The sequence below is a fragment of the Salminus brasiliensis genome, chromosome 14 (assembly GCF_030463535.1).
Source record: "Salminus brasiliensis chromosome 14, fSalBra1.hap2, whole genome shotgun sequence".
NCBI lineage: Eukaryota > Metazoa > Chordata > Actinopteri > Characiformes > Bryconidae > Salminus > Salminus brasiliensis.
Window position 1 is genome coordinate 17733162 of NC_132891.1, and position 25402 is coordinate 17758563.

Genomic DNA, 25402 nt, shown 5'->3' on the forward strand with positions numbered 1-25402 from the left:
GTCACTAATGCAGGCTATAAATACATCCACACAGCATAGATCTCACGCTAGAGAGAGAACCTAAAGCCACTCAGCCTAGATGTACAACGCAGGACAAACACAGAAAATACACACATACATAGAATCATGGCCATGCCAGAGAGAGAGAGACTGACAGAAAGAGAGTTGTATGACCTGCTCTTTACCTTTGATCTGTGTCTCGTACTCCGCCAGAGTTCCCTTTTCCTTCCTCAGTTTCCCGTGTGACGACATGGTGCTGCAGGAGCAGCAGGGTGGTCCTGGGAAGGTGTTTTTTTATGGCTCAGGCCTGTGTCCTATAAGTGTGCTCTACAAGATAAGATATGAAGAGATGAGACACTCACTGTCTCTATTATTTGTGCCATTACTCAATGTCCACTCCAATGTCCAAGTCCACCTGTGCTTTATAGGTAGGTCTGTAGATGTGCTTTCATGCATAGATTGTCACCCACTCTCTACTTCATCCATTTCTGATCATCTTATGACTACAGGACTACTCTTGACCAGAAATGATCTGTGTTCAACATTGTGTATGTGGTGTGGGAATGTGTACTTCAGGCTCAATGTCAGTCAGTAAGTGTTCAGAAACAGACCACTGACTAGGTCTGTAAACTCCAGACCTTAAATCCAGTGACAGGTCCTGGAGTTTGCAATCAAGTGTTAGGGTGTTTGACTGGGTACCCAGTGTCAAACCTAAGAGAAATTGGAGTAGAGAATGGCTAACGCTATATGGTTCATCAAGTGGGCTCTTTAAGGACCTGTTTGAAAATTTAGTACTGGAAACTGGATTTTAGATCCAGAGTTGAGTTGAAGAGCTCTGGATTAGAGGATCGCTAACGCAAATAGGGCTCTCTGAAGACCCGTTAGAGAACCACTGTTGAATTTAAGACCTCAAACTGCAGGCAAATTGTAAGTCAACAATTGGATTACAGCCTCTACATGCGCACCAACAAAGCAGGTGTTTCCAATAAATTGGCCAGTAAGTGTCAGATAAACTAAGGTCAATTTTATTGACCCCAAAAGGATTTTAACTGTTCTAGCACAGTTGTTCCTCACCTTGTTCTCTTGGACACTTTTGTTCTTTCTAGCTGTGTTATAATTGGAGTTGGAGTAAACATGTGCATTGTCTAGGGGTCTTCGAGGACCCAATTGGGAACCACTCTTCTATAGTAGCAGTGCAAATAGTACAGTGTACACAGTACATGCATGAAACAGATGCTCACTAGACATACCTTTCTCTTTAATCCAGCTGCAGCTCTTCTGCACAGTGAGGAGGATATCCACAGTGTCGCAGTCAGATGTGATTGTTCTCTCTCTCTGCCTCCCTTCGTCTATCTGTCTCTCGCTCTATGCTGAGCTACAGTCAGTAGAAGCACACCCTGGACAACCACTCAAATTCTGTCCCTTGATCTTCTGTACCCTCTGCAAAAACAGAACAGAGAACTGTGTGTATGTGTGTGTATCTTTGTGTGCCTATGTCTGAGTCAGGCTGAGCTACAGTTAGCAGTTCCCGCAGCACTCGTACTCTGCCTGTAGGGTGAAATCTCCCTCCTGTGTGCTTTTACGGCTTCAGCCTTAGAACAGAGCAGGCAGGAGGCTCACTAGCTTTCTTCATCTGGTTCCTGAGTCAGAGGATGAATGGGATTGTCCTCGCCTGGAAGACAGACAAAAGAGAGAGAGGAGGAGAGGGAGAGAGAAAATAAAGCGATTTGAAGATGGCCCAGCAGGCAGAAAACAGTTAACGAAATCCAGCACACCTGCCCACATCCGCTTCACCACAGTCTCACTCACCGAGACATCCTGCTAAGACAGCACTCAAGTGTATGGGTTTCTGTAATCATGTGGTTACATACATACAGCTAAGCAAAGTATTTACTCCACTTTTCGCTGCGCTAGTGTCTCAGGTGCATTGAGAGGTTTTTTTTTTCTCACACCTACGCTTTACAGGAGAAAAGGAGTCTTCTGAAATGCATCTTTACCATCTTCCCATATCTTGATGTGATGATTCCCCCTCCTCTCAAATATATTGTGTGTATCAGGTCTGGTCACCCCTTTGTTCCCCACTTACTGATGCCTAGCTTTGTTTTATGCAACACAGGTCAGATCACAGTGAGCATTTTACAAGTTTTCTAATTCAGAGCAAAAGTTTAATCTTGTTGCAAGTGAAGATGACCATATCATAAGGAGACTTGTCCACTGGTATAGCATAGCCCTTTTGAAGAACCAAAAGGTTGACTATGTCACAGTGATGCATGTCAAGGTCTGGGATACATGTAAGGTAGTATCTGAACTGGTGCGAACCAACAGAAGGACTGCTTTTAGAAATGTATAATGATGCTTCGGGAGAAAAGTGTGTTAACACACCCTTCTTTATGTACTGGACTGCATAGTCGTGGACCGGTCAGATTGCCAATGGTAACCCCTGTCCACTTGAGTCATCAGAATCAATACTTTGGGGTCAAGTTGATAACAAAGTTCAAAAAACATGAGAGTGCTTCTTTTATGTGGTACTGAAGCTACTGAAACTAGTTCAGAGAAGCGCAAGGAGGAGGGGCACCGCTGGGGATATCACACACACATGCATACAGACAGACAGATGAACAGACATGACCAAACAGTACACCAAAATCAAATGAATCCAAAATCAACAGATGGTATGTTTACTCACTAAATATCCGAATATATTCCAGATTTAAATCCCATGATTTGCGGTTTCTGATGTTTTCAAGCAAGACAAGACCTGAACTCTTAGCAAAAAGCTTCTGCCTGTAATGAACGAAGACACGAGAGCGAGAGGGGAGGGGTGATTACGTCACGATCACGGCTTGTCCACCACATAAGAGAAAACTTTCCGCTAAAAGAGAGTTCAGCACAGAGATGACCAAATAACACTAAAAAACACATAACAAATCTAACACATAAATAATAATGGATATGCAGAACTAATGTCAAGTTTGATAAAGAAAATCATTATAAAAACCCATGTCAATCTAATCAATACAAATAACATTCTGCAATATTGCCTAGAGTCCTAAGAGTCACTCCTAAGAGTTATAAAGCATTTTGGTCAAACAAGGTAACTTATATTTAATTATACTCCTACAACAGCCTGTAGCTGCTTCCGGGTGATCTAGGTTGAATACACAAAACGCTGCCCTCTAAATATGCTATAGGTTACAAAGAACACCCTGCCAACAGTGAAGCATGATGGTGGCTCGGTGATGCTCTGGGACTGATTTGCTTCCTCTGGATCTGGAAACCTGCAGGATGTGCAGGGCACGATGGATTCAATCAAGTATTAGGAAATCCTAGCAAAACATCATTTGCATATGCTTGGGTATCCCCAAGCATACCTCACCCCATAAGTCCACCAAGACTTGGTTTCAGAAGAAGTCCTGGAGGATTCTGAAGTTGAACCCCATAGAAAATCTGTGGTGAGTTCTGAAGAAGGCAGTTGCGGCGCGCAAACCCATGAATATTAGTCAACTGGAGGTCACTGTCCATGAGGAAAGGGCTAAGACTACTCAGGAACACTGCTAGAAGCTGATGTCTGGCTGAATTTGGAGAAATAATTTGTTATGTTAGTTATGCTGTTATGTTGGGTTAAGCTTTTTAAATAATTCTTGTTTAATTGGTTTGATAAACCTAATTTGCAACAGGGCTTGAATAATTCTGACTGCAACTGTAAAAATGTGGCCCGAGTCTGGAATCGTAAACAAGCAAAGCATTGACACCATTATGGGACTCAGCAGCAGAACAATCATAGCCAAAACACTAAATGTGTCCAAATGAACTGTTTAGTAGAATTAAGGAGGAAGAATGCCTTGTGAGTTTAGCAATAGTGAATCACTGGCAGATCATGTAAGACCACAGTGGACGACCAAAAAATACTTTCATCAGCGAAGAAAAACCGTTAAACAGGATGTAGGCTCAGATGTTTCCAAAGCTATTAAATGAGAGGAATCAACCAGCATGACCTCTAAGGGTTTCCCACAAGATGTACCTTAAACTGAAGATGAAACGTGGATGGGTCCTACAGCAGGGATTTTGGGCCCCATAAACCCTTTTGGCCCTACAACTTTAACAATTCTGCCAAATTAGTGAAAGTTTAAAGCACCTAAACATTATGTCTCTCTTAGTATAGTGCACGTCATATTATTGAAATGACTGGCAGTGATTAATGCTACTTAAATACTGCTTTCTTTAAAAGAACATACCACAGCAATTTCGAGCTTTAAGAGGCAGAAGTTCACCTGTCTGAGGAGTTCACTTCTGCTGCTATGACAGTTTTACTGAAGAAGCTGAGAAGTCGTTGCTGGGGATTCTGTGGGTTGCGTCAGTGCAGCAAGTTATTCCTGTGAGAGGGTGGGTGGGGGGGGGGGGGGGCTGACTCATCTCTTTCTCTCTCCCTCTTTTACACACACATACACACACACACACACATACACACACAAAGACACAACAGAGCTTTAGGCTTAAAGCGCTGATGTGGTCGCAGACTGTTTCATATGGCATGATGTGATAATAGTGGTATAGATGAGGCTTTTATCTGGCCTGTGGAAAGAGCAGAGCAGCAATCACACAAAGACAGCCTATCTGCACAGAGTGTGCGTGTGTGTGTGTGTCAGAAAGAGAGCAAGCGAGAGGGACAGAGACAGCGACAGAGAAACAGAAAGAGAGACAGTGAGACAGTAAGAGAGAGAAAGAAGACGAGGGGGACAGAAGCAGTGAGACAGAGACAAACAGAAATATAAAAGAGAGCGAGAAAGAGATAAAGGGGAAAGGAAGAGACAGACAGATGAGAGAGACAAGACAGACAGGAAGACAGATAGACGGAGAAAGAGAGGGGGAGAGGCACTGTGATAAAGAGTTTAAGATGGAGAAAAAAAGAGAGAGAGAGAGCAGACAGTGACAGATACAAAGGGTCAGACAGGGAGAGAGAGTCAGGGTTAGCATGACTAAGTATCTTTGAGTGAGTGACCCTGGGTGTCACTGCAGTGATGGGTGTATATATATATATATATGTGTGTGTGTTTGTGTGTGTGTGTGTGTGTATGTATGTATGTGTGTGAGGGAGAGAGAGTGATTGACATAAAATCCCCACTCTCCAACAGTAACCAAGATCTCTTCTTTTTCTGCAGCTGTGCATCAGCCCACAGACCCTCTACAACCTGCGCAAGGGCAAAGTTTAGAGGTCAAGCTTCTCAGCTAGCCACTCAAAAGCAGGGAGCGTGGTTCATTATGAAGATGCGATTATTGATTTTTTTTTCTGGCCAGTGAAATACACCAGCTACACACAGCAGTGTGCAGTGAAGAGTGAAACAGCTGGTTATGGTTTGCACCTTGCCCCAAAGGCCAAACCAAGATACGCTAATGAAAGCACACACCATTGCTAGCCAAGACCACCAGAATATAAATAAAATGCCCATTCATTCAGTTACATAAGCCTGTAGCATCCACACCACATCAAATCACAGAGTTATGGGCAGCAAATATATGCGTATATATTTATTTTAAGGAGCGATACATTAATCATGCAGTGGGATATAAGTGTGTGTGTGTGTGTGTGTGTGTGTGTGTTGGACACAGACCCAGCACTGACTAAACAGCCGCGCTTGTTTAAACTTGATCTGGCTGCTGTATTGAGTTAAGGAGCTGTGGGGAATTAGAGATCCATGGGATCAATCCTGTTTTACGCTCCCAGTGGGGCGAAGATGAGACCGGGCACTGGGCCTTATCTCTCCGAGCAGGAGAGCAGCTCATCTGCACACACATAGACACACACAAATGCATGCGCACACAGACACAAATCTGTACATACACAACGTGTCTACCATCTTGGCCATTCTCCCTCTGACAGTAAGGATAATGCAGCAGCACAAAGACTACAGCAAGAGTCATACTGGCAAACAACATCTTGTGAACGTTTGTAGAACTAACTATGTACACAATCTAAAAACACTAGATGATACAGTACAGCCATATTACTGTATACAATACTGTACTGTATACATACAACCCCGTATGAAAGCAGATTAGATACAAACAATACTGAATCAATTAAAGGGGAACAAAATGCAGCAGGTTAGTTTTGATGTTCCTTTGAAAACCTCTGATGCTGAATCCTTGTGGTGAGGACACCGGAAAGGTATTCTGCTGATGACTCTTCTATGACGCTCATAAGCTACCCCGGGCAAAAAGTATTCACCTTGCATGTTTAAGGTGGGAGTAACTGGCGTTGTGCAAGGATGATGGGGCTATAAATACCTGTGAGGTGTGCAACAGAATTTATAGATTGAGAAGAGGTGGTACAGTGCAGTGATTGCATTTGGGCGTGCCAAAGGCCATAGTGTGAAGGAAGCAGCTGAATTTGCAGGTGTACCGAAGCATACATTCATACAGGTCTACCAGCAGTGGCAGAAATCTCAGTCTACAGGAAATTTTTGTCAGAGGTGAGCGGATGTTTGATCGGACAGAGATCTGCGGAATTTAGATGGCAAGTTAAGGCCACGTCATGTTCCTCACAGCATTCCTGAACAAATCTGCAGTGTGGCAGGAAGCATTATCCTGCTGAAAGGGACCACTGCCATTAGGCAATACTGTTGCGATAAGGGGATGTCTGTGGATTAGATAGGTGGTACATGTCAAAGTGTCATCCACATAAATGCCAGGACCTAAGGAAAACATTGTCCAAAGCATCACACCAGGGGAAAATCCTGTGATTCTATCCCTACTTAAGTTCTAGTCTCTTCAAAAAAAGTCGTTGGCTCTCAGAAACAATAAAGCTACAGCTTTTGGCTTCTATACTCAACCTGCTTGCGAGTTTCATATGAGGGAGCGACTTTAATGTTCCCTTTTGAAACTGTCCGAGTCTGAGGCCTTCAATGCTCAACAAATCGCAAAGTAGTGAAGCTGTTGGCTGGACAGCACAGCTTTTAATATTTATGCAGTTTGATTTACTATATCTTGTGTAGTCCCACCAGGGTGTATTTTAGGACTTATTAAACTGATATAATCTTACAACTTATGAATTATAAAGTACAGTACAGAACAGTAAAGTAGTACAGGATCTACGGAGATATCAGGTTATTTTGTTACTGTTTCTTTAAGACAGACTTGTAAATAATATTTTTTTTTTATACAAAAAGTCCAGCATAAACCACTTGTTAAAATGTCAGTGTAAATGGGTGGGGCTGTTGTAGGCTGTATACATATATACACACTGATTAGACATTACATTAACGTTACCTGCCTAATACTGAGTAGGCCCCCTTTGTGCTGCCATCTAGCACCCAGAGGTTAGCAGCAGACTTGTATGTGCTGTAAATTGTGAGCACATACGAGATGGGACATATGAGATGGGCCACCATGGATCGCATCAATGACCCTGTCACCAGTTTACCTTTCTTGGACCACTTTTGGTAGGTACTGACTATTGCATTCCAGAAAAAAACCCACAAGACATGATAATGTTTTGGAGATGCTCTGACCCAGTCATCTACCAACCGCAATTTGGGTCAGATCCTTACACTTGCCCATTTTTCCTGCTTTTAACACACTACCATCAATAAGTGACTGTTTACTTACCTAATACACCCTACCCTTAACAGATGCCACTGTACATGAAGATAATCAATGTTCGATTGGACTGAGATAAAGGGAATTTAGATGGCATGTTAAGGCCATGTCATGTTCTTCAAAGCACTATCCTGCTGCAGACCACTGCCATTAGGTGATACCGTTGCAATGAGGGGATATCTGTAGATTAGATAGGTGGTACATGTCAAAGTGACATCCACATAAATGCCAGGACCCAAGGAAAACATTGCCCAGAGCATCACCTTGCCCTCTTCCCGTAGTGTTTCTAGTGGCGCAATGTCCTCCCAAGCTAATTGATACACACACACCTGGCCATCTACGTAGTGTTAATGACAGATCAGCTTCTTCCATTTCTTTTATGGTCCAGTTCTGATGCTTATATGCTTATTATAGACACTTCCAGCAGTGGGCTTTTAGAATGGGGGCTACATATGACACATTTCTATAATAGCTTTCGCCCCCCACTGGCATCAATGAGCCTTGGATACTCATGACCCTGTTGCCAATTTCAGTTGTTCTTTAATTGGAGCATATTTGGCAGGTACTGACCATTGCATACCGGGAACACGCCACAAGACCTGCCATTTTCGAGATTTTGTTCTGATCCAGCTGTCTAGCCATCACAATTTATACTTTGTCAAACTCTTATGCCTGCACATTTTTTTTTGCATCCAACGCATCAACTTCAAGAAATGACATGTAGTCAAGTATGAATGTATATCCCACCCCTTGACAGGTGTAATTACCAGAAAATCAATGCTATTAACTTCATCTGTCAGTGGTTTTAATGTTATAGCTGCGCCAAATAAAGCACCATAAAACCAATCAGACCCATGTTAAATGTAGGTACACAATTTTAGCACATTATATGCAATACCCTACCAGTAAGCATTAAGCCAGCAAGATGCTTAGCAGTGTTAAAGAAGCAGACCACAGTCTGTTTATTATCAGTTTAGCATCTCTGAGCCACAAAGTTCACTCACATCACGACAGCCAACACACCTTCTCACCCCACTTCAATAATACATACCATGCACGTTCATATAAAAAGACCATACAAGGCCTTTACTCCCAGACTGCATATGATAACCACAAACTAAAAGAACCAATCAGAAACCTCACGGGGGTGGGATGACTTGAGCTTATATCATGTTAACTGCTAGTGCAAAACAGCAAACCACAAATATCCCCGTCCCCCAAAATAAGTCAAATAGGCACCTGAACAGTTGTTTAAACAAGTGTTACATATATATCACATACATTCAAGAAAAATACATTTACCACTAAATATCACCATGATATTAGCCTTTGCTATACTGATATTGACTCCTATAGCAGTGCCACAAATGTGTATGTACCAAATGTGTATGTAAAGCTAAGGGATTAGCCTATGCAATTTTTAACCCTGATTTTAGCACTCCAATTTTTTGGCCTCCAGATCACGTTCAAACATGTCTTTTAAACGTCTGATTTTTGAGACCCAACTCTGAGTGTAATCTGGACAGTATACTGGTCAGCAACTCAATCTGAAAGGGTCTCGTCTATGACCAATGTAAATTAAGCACAGAAAGTGCTGTTTTCAGGTAGTTCTCTACTTTAGATTTTACGCTCCACCTTAAATTCCACCATTCAAGGTGAAAATTAAAATCTGTATAAGAAACCAACTTCTGCCTCGTGTGTAGTAGCCAACCACATATGGGCAGTGCTACTCACTTCCAACTCTCTCTGCAGTCTGTACAGACCATGACCCCGTCTTCCCACCCATGATCTCACCTAAAGACATTTTCACGTTCCTTGTTTTTGGGTCAGAACAAATGGTGGCGCAAATCTGCCTCTCCTAGACAGTGCAAGGCATGCATGTTTTGGGGTGTGTTTGGTTCGGTCCAGAAACAGGTTGAAGACCTGCAGTGTACCCAAGCCTTAAAAAAAACTTAGCTAACTAAAGAGTTGCCTTGAAGGTGGGAGGAGCTACAAGCGCTTCAAAATGGTTTTGAATCCTGGCTAGCTGGCTAATGCACAATTAATGTCACTGCTAGAAAGCCATATAGAGTATCATGTCAATGGTAATTAGCCTCTACATCAGTGGCTGTGGCAGCAGTTAGGATTTCTTTGTGACAGTGTAGGGGGTAGGGGGTCCCAGTTGCTACATGATATGTCTGTGTAATGCATGCTGGGTATTGTAGTAAGGAAACACTGCTGGACAAAAACTGGACAAAATTTGATCAAACTGATGAGACTGAGGGGTGCAATACTGCACTATAGATTACAGTACATGACAAGTAATATATTAAATACTAGTTTTAGGCTGAGCGTCTACCATCATTTGGTAAATTACTGTGATGTTTTGTAGTGTGATATTAATTCTCGCTTAACTCGCCCACTCTACTGTAATGACTGGCATAACCTGCATTCTCTTCTGTTAAAGATTAGGCGGTTTGTAGTGATGAGACAGCATGAGGAGTAACAGATACAGGATGTGTGACAGATCACGTGTTCCACTGGAGGGGGACGAGACATCTGACAGGCAGCAGTGAAGCAGAGGTCAGGCTAATATCAGGCTTCCTATCTGACCAGCATGATTTACTTTAGTCCACTCACTCAGTATGCTTGGGTAAGAACACACACACACACACATACACACACACACACACATACACACACACATAAATCCTATAATAAGTAGCACATGTCTTCCTCACATTCTGTCTGTCAAGAAGCTGTGGATCTGTCTTCTGTCCACCAACCTACACTTTACCTCTCCATCACCATTGTGCTCTATCCCTCCATCTTCTCTGATGACACTGTCCACCTCTCCTCACTCTAACTGACCTCTTCCCCTCTCACTACGGCGTGGCCGATCCATCAAACTGACCCTACCCTCACTCTGTGTCAGACTGAGCGAAAGAGGTGGGGGAAGGGATGAGACAGAGAGAAAGAGAGAGATCTCGAGAAAGAAATATTGAGAGCTTCTAAGAGAAAGATATGAAAGAGATGCCAAAGAGAAAAGAAAGATAGACAGAGATAGAAAGAGCAGAATAGAAAAGAAAGAGAATGTGAAGTAAAGTGTGCGAGGATGAGAGAAAAGGAGAAAGAGGCAGAGTTCCTGAAAAAGATAAAGAAATGAGAGTGAAAGAGTGCAAGAGGATGAGAGTGATGTTAAAACAAGAAAGCAGGGGAGACACAAAAAGACAGATAGAGTGAGGGAGGAGTAAGAGAGAGAATTTAAAAAGTGAGACAATGAGAAAAGAAGGCGATGGGAGTGAGAGAGGGAGAAAACGTGAGAGACAGAGAGAGAGGAGAGCAAGTGAGAAAATTAAAAGAGACAAGAGGAGAAAGAGAGGGAAGAAAGGAGAGAGAGAGAAATCTTGAGAGATCTTGAGATGGATAAAGTAAAGAGAGTGTGACAGGAAAGAGTTAGAATGTAAGAGAACGAGAAGGATGTTAAAGGAAAATGTGACAGAGAAAAGACATATGGACAAAGGCATTTGGACACCTGCTCTTTAATCTTCATCTGAAATCAAGGGTATTAAAGAAATAGTGAGCTGATCCTGCTTCTGTTGGAGTAAATGTCTCTACTGTCCAAGGAAAGCTTTCTACTATATTTTGGAGCACTGCTGTGAGGATTTAAGTGCGTTCAGTGACAAGAGTGTTAGTGAGGTCTGGATATTGGATAATCACCACCCCACCTCATCCCCAACTCATTTCGAGCACCATCATTCCAGAGAACACAGTTCAACAGCTCAATGCTGGGGGGCCTCACACCCCTCTAGCCCATGCTTAGCATCAGTCATGGGGCCAATAGGTTCATGTTTATCTGCTTCAGGGAGTCCTATTCTATTGGCACCACATCTGTGTCAGCAATTGGTGCAACTTAAAGTAGCTGAATGCATTCATTAGAAGGGGCTTCCACACACATTTGGACATACTGTGTAGAAGACAGACGGACAGAAAGACAGATAGAGGTAGAAGATTGAGATGGAGAGTTGGGAGCTGTCCGATATAGATCAATGCTGAGACATACTGAAACAGGAAGCAACGACACACGGTTTAAACCGTTAGTGGTTCACACACACACACACACACACACACATACACACACACACACACACACACACACAAAATTGTCGCCTCCATACAAACAGATACATGTACCCAGGTGTGTATGAGATACATAAACCAATCAAGTAAGAGAGCTCTTCGCATAAAATGTATGCGGTCAAACACACACTGTCATTTGGTGAGTGACAGGTACAGTGCATAAGCAATTTTCTGTCATCCAACACACACACACACACACACACACACACACACACACAAACACACACATATTTCAGCCAACGCACACGCATGTAAATGTCCACTCATAGTGTGTGTTAATCAGTTATGCTACAGGCATGATTAAAAACACACATGCGCGCACGCACACACGCACACACACACACACACACACACACACAGTATGGTATACAAAGGGCAGACAGTACGTTCACATGCATCAATAATAAACAACAGAAAAAGCCTTACCTCATTCTCTGTAGTCTGTGCTCTCTCTCTCTCTCTCTCCCTCTCTCTTCCTCCCTCTCTCCTTCCTTCTCTCTCTCTCTCTCTTTCTCCCCTCCTCCCTTGCTCTCTCCCTTGGACACAGAGAACACTGTGTTTGAGTCACACAGATTTCATGGAGCCAATTTGATTTCTCTCCCTCCGACACATTCAACACACTCCTCTCTCGACCCTCCCTCTCCCTCTCTCTCCCTCTCTCGCACGCACTCACTCTGAGGTGCGCATTCAAAATAGCCCTCCTCTCACACACACATGCATGCATGCACAAGCGCAAGAAAACAGCTCCCCCCTCGTTCTCTCTCTCTCTCTCTCTCTCTCTCTCTCTCTCTCTCTCACACACACACACATACACACACGCACGAGTGCGCGCGTTCAAACCACGCTCTCCCAATCGCTCTCGTCCGGTGAGAGAATGTCATAACCCAAGCCACGCCTCCTCTCCCCACTCCCTGCAGGCTTGCTATAAATACAGGGATGGATATGAATATGCTGTCTTGTTCTCTTACACTCTCCCCCCTGCTCTCCCCCATCTCTCATCCCTGGTCCCCCCCCCCTCCCTCTCTTTCACTCCAGCCATGAAATGCCTCTCTTATGACCTTGCATTGTGCTCACTGACTAGCAGCCCACACATGCACACATGCACTCTGAGTCATGGGGGTTAATACAATACACAGCCACAAATCCTGCGGCAGCGGCGAGCCTGCAGACGATACGTCCGTAACGCTGATACTGGGAGTCCGAACGTGATTAAATCAATAACGAGCACTGGCTGGGTGATAAAACAGCCCCCTGCACCACAACAACGACGGCTCTCCTCCATGCTTCTGCGCGCACACGCAGACTAGAGGAACACACACGGCTGCAAGCAAAATCCACTGACCATTATAAGCAAACGCAACACACCAACAGGCAGTTGGACAGCAAGAATGTCACATTTCTATCTGATACCAATCGCATAATATAGACTATAGACATCACTGTGCATAAGTAAGAGACCACCCTCCTGCATAGCACTGTATTGGAAGGGCTGTACTATAATAATAATGGGTAGGAGCTCCCTTTGCCCGTAAAACAGCCTTAATTCTGTGTGGCATGGATTCCACAAGCATTTCTTTGAGATTCTGGTCCATGTTGACATGACTGCATCACACAATTCAGCAGAGCTTTCATGCAGCCAGTCGCCTGTTCTGCCGCACCCTAAAGTGTTCTATTGGATTCAGATCAGGTGACTGAACAGGCCGCTGTAAAACACTGAACCCGATATCATGTTCATGAAACCAGTTTGAGATGGCTGTTGCTTTGTGGCATGGTGCATTAACATGCTGGAAGCAGCCGTTCCAAGATGGGTAGGTTGTGGTCATGAAGTGATGCACATGGTCGGCAACATTCCGCAAATAGGCTGTGGCACCCAAGCGAAGATTGAGGGGTATTAACGGAACCAAGGGGCGCCAAGAAAACATTCTCTGCAGCGCTACACCACCTCCACCAGCCTGGACTGCTGACAAAGGGCAGGTTGGGTCCATGGATTCATGCTGTTTGTGGCAAAATCTGACCCCACCATCTGTGCCTCTCAGCAGAAACAGAGATTCGTCAGATTAGGCTACGTCTTTGCAGTCTTCAACTGTCCAATTAGATAAGACTGTGTCCGCGGTAGCCTCCGCTTTCTGTTCTTAGGGCTCACAGAAGTAGTGGTCTGCTGCTGTTGTAGCCCCTTCCGCCTACTAGAAAACCTTTCTGCTCCCCTCAATTTTACAGAGTGAGCTACTGTAGACTTTCTGTCAGCTGGAAGCAACCTGGCTATTCTCTGTTGATAGTGCAGTAGGAGGCATTGCAGGCCCGGAGTGGCAATGAAGGAGATGCCATTCTCCAACAGGTTTTTTCCTCTCTTTTTGTCTGTCTTTAGATTTGACTTTTATTCTACAGTTTATACTAGACAATAGAGTTTAGTCTGAGACTAAGTTCAACTCATGCCCACAAAGCCAGCGCCATATATGTCCAAAAGCGTCAAGGCAGTGCGTCTAATAAGTGGATTTAGCTACAAAAAGGCATGCCCATTGCTGGTACATATGGTATAAAGCTTTGCAGCTTTGGAATGCAGGCCAGTGGAAACGTGTTCTCTTAACTGATCACGATAATGGTGCACAGCTATGAGTTTTTTTACTGCCTACTTTATTAGACACATCTGCTTTGATGGTCTGCCTCATAGGTGCACAATCGAAGACCACAGCTTGTCTTTTACAATTTGTGTTCGTCATCATCTAGCTTGTCACCAGTGTTCAGTTTCCAACCACAGGAACACTTTTGGCTGGATATTTTTGGTTGCTGAACTGTTTTAAACTGGAAAGTGATACTGAGGTGTGTAAAAGCTCCAGCAACACTGCTGTACCTGATACCCCCTACAATGTTGACATCACTGCTGTGCTGAGAACAGTCTAACACCCTAACAATATCAGGCCAGCAGTGTTCCTATGGTGATGCCTTTCCATTAATGGATGGGCCTGAGAAGGTTGAATCTCAAAGCCCAAACGACTCTTCTGTCTATTTTTTATGTTTGTCTTTTTATTTTTTATTGAATGTTATCAGTGGCAAAGGGAACTGACCACAGGTACAAAAACACACTTTGTAATGCAGTTATAAATGCACCATATCTTTAGAAAGTTTGTTTTCGTCCCTGCGGTCAGTTGCACGTTACCACATTTCTCCGCTCACATTCACTACTACATTTCTCACATTCGCAACACACCGCTGCTTTCACTTTGTACAGCTACACATATTGCACATTCTGCACAGTCACACGTTTATATATCTACATTTCTACTGTAAGCTGCTTATTTTGCCTTAAAGTTTTTATAACATTTTTTTTACTTTTACATTACGATGTGCTGCTGAGATATTAATTATTCAGAAATGAATAAAGTGATCAATTTACCTATTTTTGCCATCACTATCCACTCCTATAGAGTTGTGTAATGGCTAGGGCTGGACAATTAATGTATAATTAATCAAACCTGACATTCAGATCCCCTAATCGACAAAATCTTGCCCATGTACATTAGTTCGATTTTTTTTTATTGTTAGTCTTTTCCCTACTGTGTGTGTTTATTTACTGTCCCCTTCAAAACATACTACTGCTCCACTCCACCCCATCCAGTCTGCAACATGGAGGAGAACTCAAACTTTGAGCCACCTGAGCAACAATGCGGTTTCTTTGTGGTTTAATCGTCACTGAGGTAAAATGTTCAACTAAGCATCATATTAACGTTAAGTCACATCGTCCAGCACTAGTCATGGCAATACTCATTTTCAATGATCCTTTGAAGGTCCTTCAACAAACTGAACTTAGACCAGATTCGTTTGGCTGCCATCAAGAAGTCAGATTTCTCTCTTTTCTTCTTGGCAGCATTAATTAGATGTAATTAGGTTTGTTGGCTTTCTAGTACAGACCTGACTTTTAAGCACAGTCCACATATTTCCAATAGGGTTGAGCTCAGGAGTCAGGACTGCCCGCCTTATACATTCCACAACCAGCTTTATTGTGTGTTTTGGGTCACTGTCCTGTTGGAACACTCAATTATGTCCATGTTTCAACTGTCTAGCTGATGGTTTGGGATTATACTGAGGAATTCTGAGGTAGTCCTCCTTCTTCGTTATTATGTGTCACTATTTTTCCTTTTAGAAAAACAGATCAGAACATGGCACAGCGTTCTTGTGATTGAATGCCTCACCTTTATTCTACCAAACATACCTCACTGTTCCATTGTGGCCAAACAACTGACCATAACATTTGCCTCCAGAAGGCTTTTTCTTTGTCTATGTGGTCAAAATTTTGGTCTTCTTTCAGGAAAAGTGTCTACACCTCCTAAGAACTTGTACTTCTATACAACTGTTGAAGATGTTGATTTTGGAAGCTCACATTTTTAAGAACTGGTACCAATAGACATTCCTAAATGGTGTAGATTTACTTTCCACCTCCTCAGATGTGCACTGAGACCCTTGGACTTTCTCATTGTACTGTGTGTTGGACAATCCAATGAGTGCTGCTAATACCTTTTTAAGTGGGAAGCTATCAGCTGTAGTCAATCATGATCACTAACAGGAAGTTAAGAGGCTTTAGGCTTGGCATGTTAAAAGACAGTTCACTGAATTACTGAACTAAGTGGGTATACTGCACTGATGTTTGCTTTAATCAGTTATGTTCTGATCTGATCTGTTTTTCATTTATCAAGCTTTCAGATGTAGTCAATCATGATCACTAATAGGAAGTTAGGAGGCTTTGGTCTTGGCCTGTTAAAAGACATTTCACTGAATTAATAACCTAAGTGGGTAAATTGCACAAACAATGACAAAAATAATAAAATCTCTTTCATGTATTACATTAGTTTTAATGCATTCTTTGAAATTTAGGTTGGAACGGTTGTGTGTTTCAAACATAGAACTGCATTGTTTTAAGTGTGTTTTGCATGTATTTACTATCAATGACTATTCAGTTGTAGTGTTCATAGTTTAGCAATATGTTGTTCTGTACAGGGACAGAATAGGAAAAGCTTGTGCCCAGTGTTAAAGATGCTTTAATATATATAACATAACAACAGCAACTGTGTAAGTTTTTTGAGAACCTACATAAACTTACATAAACATTTATGTAAGATTAACACTAAACAATGTGTTTATTTTAACAAGAGTCAGTTGTTATAACTCATTCAAACACATCAGGCACTATTTTAGTGATCTTAGGCGAGCCATCAACCGTGCACCGCGCAGCCTGATTTAGGGCAAATCAGTGTGTCTTTGCTATCTTAACAGGAAAAGTATGACTTGTACTAGGCATGTACTAAGTCTCTTAATCAATCATGGGTGTGTTTTGGGCGTAACGTGCAATAAACCAATCAGTGTGCCACTTGCCTTTCCTTTTAAGAGCCAGGTGCAGTCTGACTTTGGCGGATTGCTATTTCCATGGCGCAAAGCAGGGGTGTACAGGCGTTGGATACACGCCTGTCACTGCAAAGATAGCAATGAACGTCTGACTGTTGACGTCTGCCTGGGTTGTTTTCAGTCAGTGGCTTACCTGTGTTTCCCACTGCCAAGATAACAATATGGTAGAAATTTACCTGAACATTTCGACACCACCACGCCCATCTGCGTAGATATATTTGCAAGCACTGCAACTATTTAAACGGCGCAGGTGGAAGCCGTGAAACCAGACTGTTGGCAGGGTGTAGGATAGCAATGAGTACCACAACGCACCTTGCGCAGGGTGTAAAATAGGGCCCATCACCTTCATGACAACAATTGTTGCAATTAGCCTTTATAAATGTTTATGTAGGTTTCACGCAGCCTTATTAGTTATGCCCAAAAGTAAAGAGCTACCATAAATAGGCTTATCACACTAATTACATTTCTATTCTACATTTCTCTTTCAAATTATTGTACAATATGTTACAACATGGACATGACCTTGATATTTTTTTACTCACTTCGATATTGCTTTGATAGAAAATATTATATATAGTATAATATCATTTTTACCATATCTGACTTAAACTCAGCCAAAGCTTCTGTAAAATGTGTGAAACTAGCAGCCCTCTTGGGAAAGCAGAGTGAAAAAAAAAAAGATTCGTGACTCAAAACCTGTGATCCGCTCAGAACAGTGTGTTTTGTAATTTGAGGAGAGCCCATTAATGTGAATGAGCCAGAATATTCCATGGTCTGAATATTCACAATTATCAAAAGTTCATTGCTCTTTAAAAGAGTAACTGTATTAATATGCAATGATATTATTGTTATATCGCTGGCATTCAATGTTTTTAAAATGATAATAATATTGTTTATTGCATTTATTTCTGGAACAATATATCATCCAAAAATATTTTATCGTGGCAAGCCTAACCATGAAAATAAATACATGAATAAATAAAAATGTCATGACTCTCAATTTTATGTTTAACTATTGACTTTTGACTTTGTTCATACTTCTGTTTCAATGTAAACACACTGACCTTTACTCAAGTGCACTTTTAGCTCTGTACTTCCACTTTTAATTAAGCAGGTGCCCTTTCATACTTTCCCTTAAGTACAGTGTCTCTGTACTTTTGCCACCACTGTGTAGGTGTAAAAAGGAAACTGTGTAGCGAACACATTTGACTGCAAGCAAACAAATGTGTGCACTTCACAGGAAATTAAGGTTGCTCATCAACGTACATTGCACACACAGCACCAGGAAGGTGTTCAAAGACTCACATGACTAAGTGCATGATTGTATTGGGAGTGGGGAAGGGAAGATTTGAAATCTTACAGCGTCAGCATCGATAAGCTTGTCATTTTGCACTTCGGCATTAAAAAGGGGGATGTTTGTGTCTTTGAAACAGAGCTGCAGGAAAGCGGAAGAGTCAGGAAACGCATGAATAAGCATGTGCCTATTTTAAAGAAGTATGTTCTATTTAGGGGCACGGTGTGAAAATCTAATACGGACCAATAATGTGTCTGGCATGAGAGGAGTCAGGCCCGTGTTGATGTGTGCAGTGGGCTCTTACAGTGTGAGAGGTAGAGAGAAGTAACACAAGCTCTCCACCCCCAGCTTTCCTGTGCTTGTTTCCTTCCTCTGTTGGCCTGCCTCTGTCTCTGCCTCGACCTCGGCCTATCTCTTTGAGGCTCAGGATGTGGTGACAAGACTACGAATTCAGAAAAAAAAAAAAACTCCAGTTTTTATCATTCAATGTGAACCACACACACACAGCAGGGCAGCATGGAAAAATGTAGTCTTTAGGCTGGACTGCCAGCTACTGATTGAGACATGTCTGCAATACATTAACAAATCATTTTTATGGTGTCATGTGATTCATTTAAACACTCAGAAACACATCTGTGATCACAGCACACAATGCAAACCTGTTATTCATCAGGCTCACTTGTGTTTGGCATCTGCAGCCAATATTGTACTGCAAAGATCAATATTATATATACGATTAAATTACCCATATCATGGATAACTTTTTTTTCATAAAAAAGGTTAATGTTAAAAATGTAAGTATGTAAACACAGCCCCCCAAAAATATACTACCAGTCTAAAAATATACTACCTAGACCACAGTGCGTGTGTTTTAGGTCAGAAATATGACCATGTGAGGAACTGCAGCCGTTTTAGGATGAAACCATCCCATCACATAGAGCCCTGTTAATTCTTTTTATAAATATGGCTCCAAATCTGAATAAAAACACCAATTATGTGGATATTTTTTGGAGGGTGAACATATCGAAGGTACCCATGTTATAGAATGACTCTACTGTATATTCGTCGGTTTAGCCCACAGCAGTTTAGCCCTGCCCATTCACAATGAAAGTGTGAAAAGTGCTTCAGCCTGGACCGTTTTTGAATGAGGTACAACATGGGGCAGCCAGTCAGAACAGAGGTTAGCCTGTTAAATTCCAAGGAGTAAAGCAAGGATGGAAAATGGTCATGTACACAAATATCATAAAGAGAGCTTTATGACTGTAAATGCACCTCAGGGAAATAAGCAATGGAAATAATAAAGGATATGGGCACTTCAACAATTTACTGTGCAGCACACATGCACACTAACAGTCTGTAGGACAAAATGAGTGGAAGCTTTTCAGTATCTCGCAAACTGAAAAAAGACTGGCAATACGTTTCGGTTTCGTATGGAAGAGAAAAACATGCATTAAAAGATTCAGGTCCACAGCTGCATGAACACGCCTGCGTGCACTCGAGTAACCCATTCCCTGCCAAATTGCTTATCAATCTCAAGAGACATCTTCCTTTAGCAATGGTCGCCAGGCTCCCACAAAAGCGCAGATGTGGTAGGTGTGGGAACAGGGATTGCTACACATGCTCCAGCTCAGGAAGCATCACCCAGCCAATGCGTGTGCGGAAAGATGACTCCTCTGCCAGACAGACGCCGGGAGGAGCCGGCACAACACCGCAAGATCAAATGTGACATGAACAGTGGAAGCTGTCATGCTGTGGGGGTCTTATATAGCCTGGCAGGGCGCCCAGTCGCATACACCGGGATAAAACAAACAGTTAATATGCCCCACCTTTATGCTACTTTATGCTAAGACAGTCATTGGTGCCTCACCTGCCCCTCCTTCTGCAGAATCCCATGCTGCCTTGCTCTCTCCCCCTGGGGACAGTTTAGTTTCCACTTGGTCAGTCAGTCCTCACAGCTCTGACCTACTTCATCGCTCCGGCTTCACACAAACACACACACAAACACAGATGGACATGCCGATCAGCACTAAACAACTGGAGAAAACACAACAACGTTACAGCACCATAAATGGTGTCATGTCAAACACACAGAAAAAGACGCGGCTCAGCGAAAACAAAGAGAGTCGGTAGTTTCGCACTTTACCACACTGGCAGATGGTAACAAACCACATTTCAAACTGTTGATCACACAGAATTCATCCTCATCCTGAAAGTCAAGTGGAATTTAAAGCTGCTGATAAATCTCTGCAATACACTGATTCAAAGAGAATTTAAATTCTGAATGAATCAGAGGTTGAGGTATAAACAGTCATTGTGTTTAATGCGACACAGAGCAGAAATCGACTTCTTTACAGTGGTGATGATGGGACTTGGTTTATACATTTAATAATGTATTGTTTTGAGTATTTAAATTCAAATAAAATAAACCGTGTTTATGCATAAAATATGCAGACATGCTGTTTGTACAGAACATGACTGTTTCACTTAAAAATTCATCCCAGGAGTGCCCACCCTTGCAGACAATCATATGTCAAAACACATTTGCTGTTTCTAATATTAGGGGGTTCAGATTTGAGGATCTGGTTTTATTTACTCATTAAAAAAGCATGTCCTGCCATTGAAGAACCACTTTTGAAACCTTAAAGAATCTTGTATAACGCAGAGATGTGTGTAAAGAACCTTCGCATAATGTAAATGCACTATACAAGGTTCATCACACTCACATCTCATTTACAACAGTCAGTCAACCACACACTGCAAAGTATGGCATCACACAAAGAACCATTTTAGCTAGCACTTATATTTTTAACTGTATGTCTCAGTTTAAAGGGAGGGTTATTCTCTCTCTCCCTCTCTATGTGTGTGTATGTATATATATATATATATATATATATATATATATATATATATATATGTGTGTGTGTGTGTGTGTGGCTTCACAAGAGCACAACGGAAGCTTCTGTCACCTTTAGGACAACTCATTCCACTGTTAGACTTACGATGCTTGAATTAGAAGGTCCTACATTAGCTTGCATAAGGAAGTAAAGCACCTGAGACAAGAAAACTTTTGCACTCCATTTTACAAAGTGCCCTCATGCAGTCCTCATATGCTTTAACACCCAAACCTACATGAGTAATGGAAGCAAAAGCTTATTGACGTTTAGAAATGCATTTTTTTCAGGTAGGAAGAGAAAAACAGAATATCTCAAAAAACGTTGCAAATGTTGCACCGATATCGATATCATATCGGTATCAGCGCCGATACTGGCACTTACAAACAGTCTCGGTATCGCCGATAGAGATCACCGATACAATGAAGCTTACTGACACCCTACATGTTATTTCTTTTACATTGATTTTTGTTTGCATATTTTGTAATGAAACCAAACTTTTAAACAACCAGTAAAAGCCTGTCGTAAACAGTTATCATTAAACCACACTTTTTGTTTCCATGTGGTGTTTTTTAGGTTCTGAAACCAAAGTTGAGTTTCAGCAGCTTGTTTAAAGGCCACACACTGAAGTTTAGTACCTTTTCATAGAGACGTGTGCCAGAGTGTGACAATTCTGCATAAGCACTTTTTATTTCTAAACTGGTATTTTTCTGCACTGCTCTGAAATGTGAATTTTACTGTGTGAACACTGATTTTAAAGCAGTTTGGTGAAGTTTAGCCACATTATGCTTCCCTCTCTTCACGTGTTTCTGCATTGTGCCAACTTTCATTTTTTCAAAGCTCTGAAACTTTTCAAATGTGGAGTTACTTAACCAGTAAATGCTGTTCTTTCAAGCTTATTAGATTGTAACTGAGATAAGGTTATAAAAACGTACAGCCTATAAAACGTTAGACATGATAAATATCGGGATTTAAAGCCATATATCCAGTTTTTAAGTCAGAGTTGGTGTCGAGTTTGGTACTCAGTGTCGTTATCAGTATCAGAAAGGAAAATCGGTGCATCCTTATCTAATACTGTAGCTAATGTTTTGGTGCTTTATTTAATTCTGAATCTACAGGGTAGTTTGTTGGCTTTTTTTCTGTATAGCTAGTTAGTGTGAAATGATGAGCTTCTCTATCAGGCTCAGCGATTTTCTACTTGCTACCCAGCTAGCTAGCTAGTGTAGCCGTGGAGTAATCTCCTAATTTAGCTGGCTAGCTAATCTACAGCTAAGGCACCTATATTCTTTATGAAATGAAGAAATGCATTTGGACCTACCTTCTGTAGAGGTATCACGATATGTTCTGACAACATTGATTAAATTAATTCTGAACTTCAACATGAAGCTAGCTAACCTTAATTTCAGCTAACATTAGCTAGTTTCTTTCCTCGTTAAATTAGCATTAGCTAGCTTTCATTTTGCTACCTAGTTATTTCTATTACTTAGGATAGTTGTTTCTTCACTTTCCTTCACTTATTTTTAACTTATAACCTAAACTATAGCATATATCAAGCATAAACAGTCTCTATTTTAAAGCGAGTTATAACTGTCTCATAAACGTATTTCTTACACTCAGTACCGTTAGCACTAGCTAGCTAACACCTGAAGCTAGCGCCTCTTCTCCTCAGCAGTTAAAGCTGCTGTTGATGTAGCTAGCCACACCAGAACGAAACATGGCCCATTTATAAAAGCTTTAGTTAACTAAAGCTGCATTTTCATTCTTTAAATTGAAGTTTCATTAATTAAATGTTCCAGAACTACACCTCAGTAGCTAGCTAGCTATAGCTAGCGCTAACACACAGCAGGGATGCCGAACTGCGAACTGTAGTGCCAGTAATCATCGCTTTTGAATATTTGTCCCTAAAAATGGCGAAATAAACTAGCCTAGCCTGTTTTCCCCCATAGGAATTACTGGAAGGACATACAGTAATAATAATAATAATAATAATAATAATAAATGGCGAAATAAACTAGCCTAGCCTGCCCCCCCCCCCTAGGAATTACTGGAAGTACATACAGTAATAATAATAATAATAATAATAACAATAATAAAAATGGCGAAATAAACTAGCCTAGTCTGTTTTCCCCCATAGGAATTACTGGAAGGACATACAGTAGTAGTAATAATAATAATAATAATAATAATTGGCAAAATAAACTAGCCTAGCCTGTTTTCCCCCATAGGAATTACTGGAAGGACATACAGTAGTAGTAATAATAATAATAATAATAATAATAATTGGCAAAATAAACTAGCCTAGCCTGTTTTCCCCCATAGGAATTACTGGAAGGACATGCAGTAATAATAATAATAATAATAATAATAATAATAAATGGCGAAATAAACTAGCCTAGCCTGCCCCCCCCCCATAAGAATTACTGGAAGGACATACAGTAATAATAATAATAATAATAATACATTTAAAGAGGAAAATTAATTTCATTTAAACACAACTATGGGTTTGCTATGTTAAAATGGCCAACCCACCATAACCCAGTGTTTTCTTTACCGTAGTGACCCAGTACTTTAACGTAGTGCTTTTTAGTGTGGACAAATAAAAAATTGAGACAAATATATGTATATTTGAAAGAAACAGTAAAGTTAAGATCCACAAGATCCAAGTCTCATTTTTTCTCATATACTCAAGCAATTGCTCTTTCTGAAATTCAGCTCCTGAGAAACAACTCTTTGGGTTTTCTGGCTTGGATCAAACGGAACGTCTCACAGTTAGGAGGTAATGTCAATCTCCTCTTTTCTACTAAGGTGATTCAGGAGAAAGATTTATGAGGGGGGAAAAGCGAAACAATATAATGACATGATTTGGATCCGTCGCTCTTTTCCTTTTTTTTAAAATGTACGACTTGAAGTAATAATGCATTGACTTCCTTTACCTGTGAAGGTTTTTGCATATCATACCTGAAAAAACTTACCTCAGTTTCCTGAACAGGGCTTAGGCCTAGTCCAGGACTATATGGAGAATCTCTATTCAGAATTATGTGTAGTCCAGGACTAGGCTTAATCCCTGTCCGGGAAACCGACCCCTTATTTCCTCCACTCAAGCTACTCCTGCTCTCACCAGGACAAAGCTTTAATAACAGACTTGAGAGTTGTGCTTCAGCTATGATACACAAAATTCCACTGTGTGTCTTCACTGAGAGGTCCAGACATGTCTGCATGGTTCGAGTATGCATTCTGACTGTTTATTACGAGCGCACAGAACATAATGAGAGGTTTAGCACTGTTGAGAGGCCTCCAGCAAGAAGACTGGAGTGCAGTGCAGTGCAGTGGGACAAGTCCTACAGGGCAGGGTTCTGGTATTTCTGTGAGACCTGACACACCTGTTCCAGCACAAACTCTGAATAAACACTGTGTAAAAAAAAACACACTCAAACTTTAGTGAGCTTGGTTTAGTTTTTTTTGGGTATTCCAACAGTGGTTTACATCCATTATCCTATAGCTACCAGCTACCTGTTCTTCTGTAGTTAAGCGTTAGAGCAGGTGAGACCACAGTTAGAACCACTTTCCAAGGCATAGATCAATCGTAGTTAAGGACTACATAGCATTAAAAGGAAAATATTGCTCATGACTAGTATTCTGTCTGATTTATGTCACATTTTCCCCAATAAAGATAGATAAACACTACCGGACAGTAACCTGGACAAGGATTAAGTCTAACCCCGGACTACACAGTCTTTTGAATGGGGATTTTCCATTAAAAAAAAAAAAAAAAAAAAAAAAAAAAGGAAAACACAGTACATAACTAAGCTTAATCCAGCTTCATGGGAAACTGGCTCAAAAGGCTGGATCTCTAGACCCAGTTTAAGTGTAAACCCTAAATAGGATTTAATGATATAAATACCACTGGCATTGTAGTTTAGTCCAAGACCATGTGTGAAGAAAATGAAAGCAGCCCTATTTTTGTAGAAAACAGCGCGACACTGTGGCAGCTCTGAAACCTGCAACCACAAAAAATGACTGATTCGATTAAAGCTCTCCTAGACCTTTACAAGTCAATAATATATAGATCATTCAAGTTGAAACTAAATTGAATTGCACAAGTATAAAA

General features: G+C 41.4%; 1 protein-coding gene across 5 annotated transcripts in view; it reads right to left on the reverse strand.

The window, feature by feature from the left end:
* Positions 1 to 12469, reverse strand: part of arhgap4b (Rho GTPase activating protein 4b) — a 40990-nt gene extending 28521 nt beyond the window's left edge. For 2 of the 5 annotated variants that reach the window (XM_072656468.1, XM_072656465.1), the window contains exons 1-4: positions 12142 to 12456; positions 1544 to 1672; positions 1251 to 1440; positions 186 to 327 (exon numbers count right to left, since the gene is read on the reverse strand). In XM_072656468.1, coding sequence (XP_072512569.1) covers positions 186 to 252 — 67 coding nt within the window. In that variant the 5' untranslated portion in view covers positions 253 to 327; positions 1251 to 1440; positions 1544 to 1672; positions 12142 to 12456. Of the gene's footprint in view, positions 1 to 185; positions 328 to 1250; positions 1441 to 1543; positions 1673 to 4271; positions 4380 to 12141 lie in introns of those variants that run through there. The other 3 variants (XM_072656469.1, XM_072656467.1, XM_072656466.1) reach the window with 3 other exon arrangements.
* Positions 12470 to 25402: the final 12933 nt, after the last annotated feature.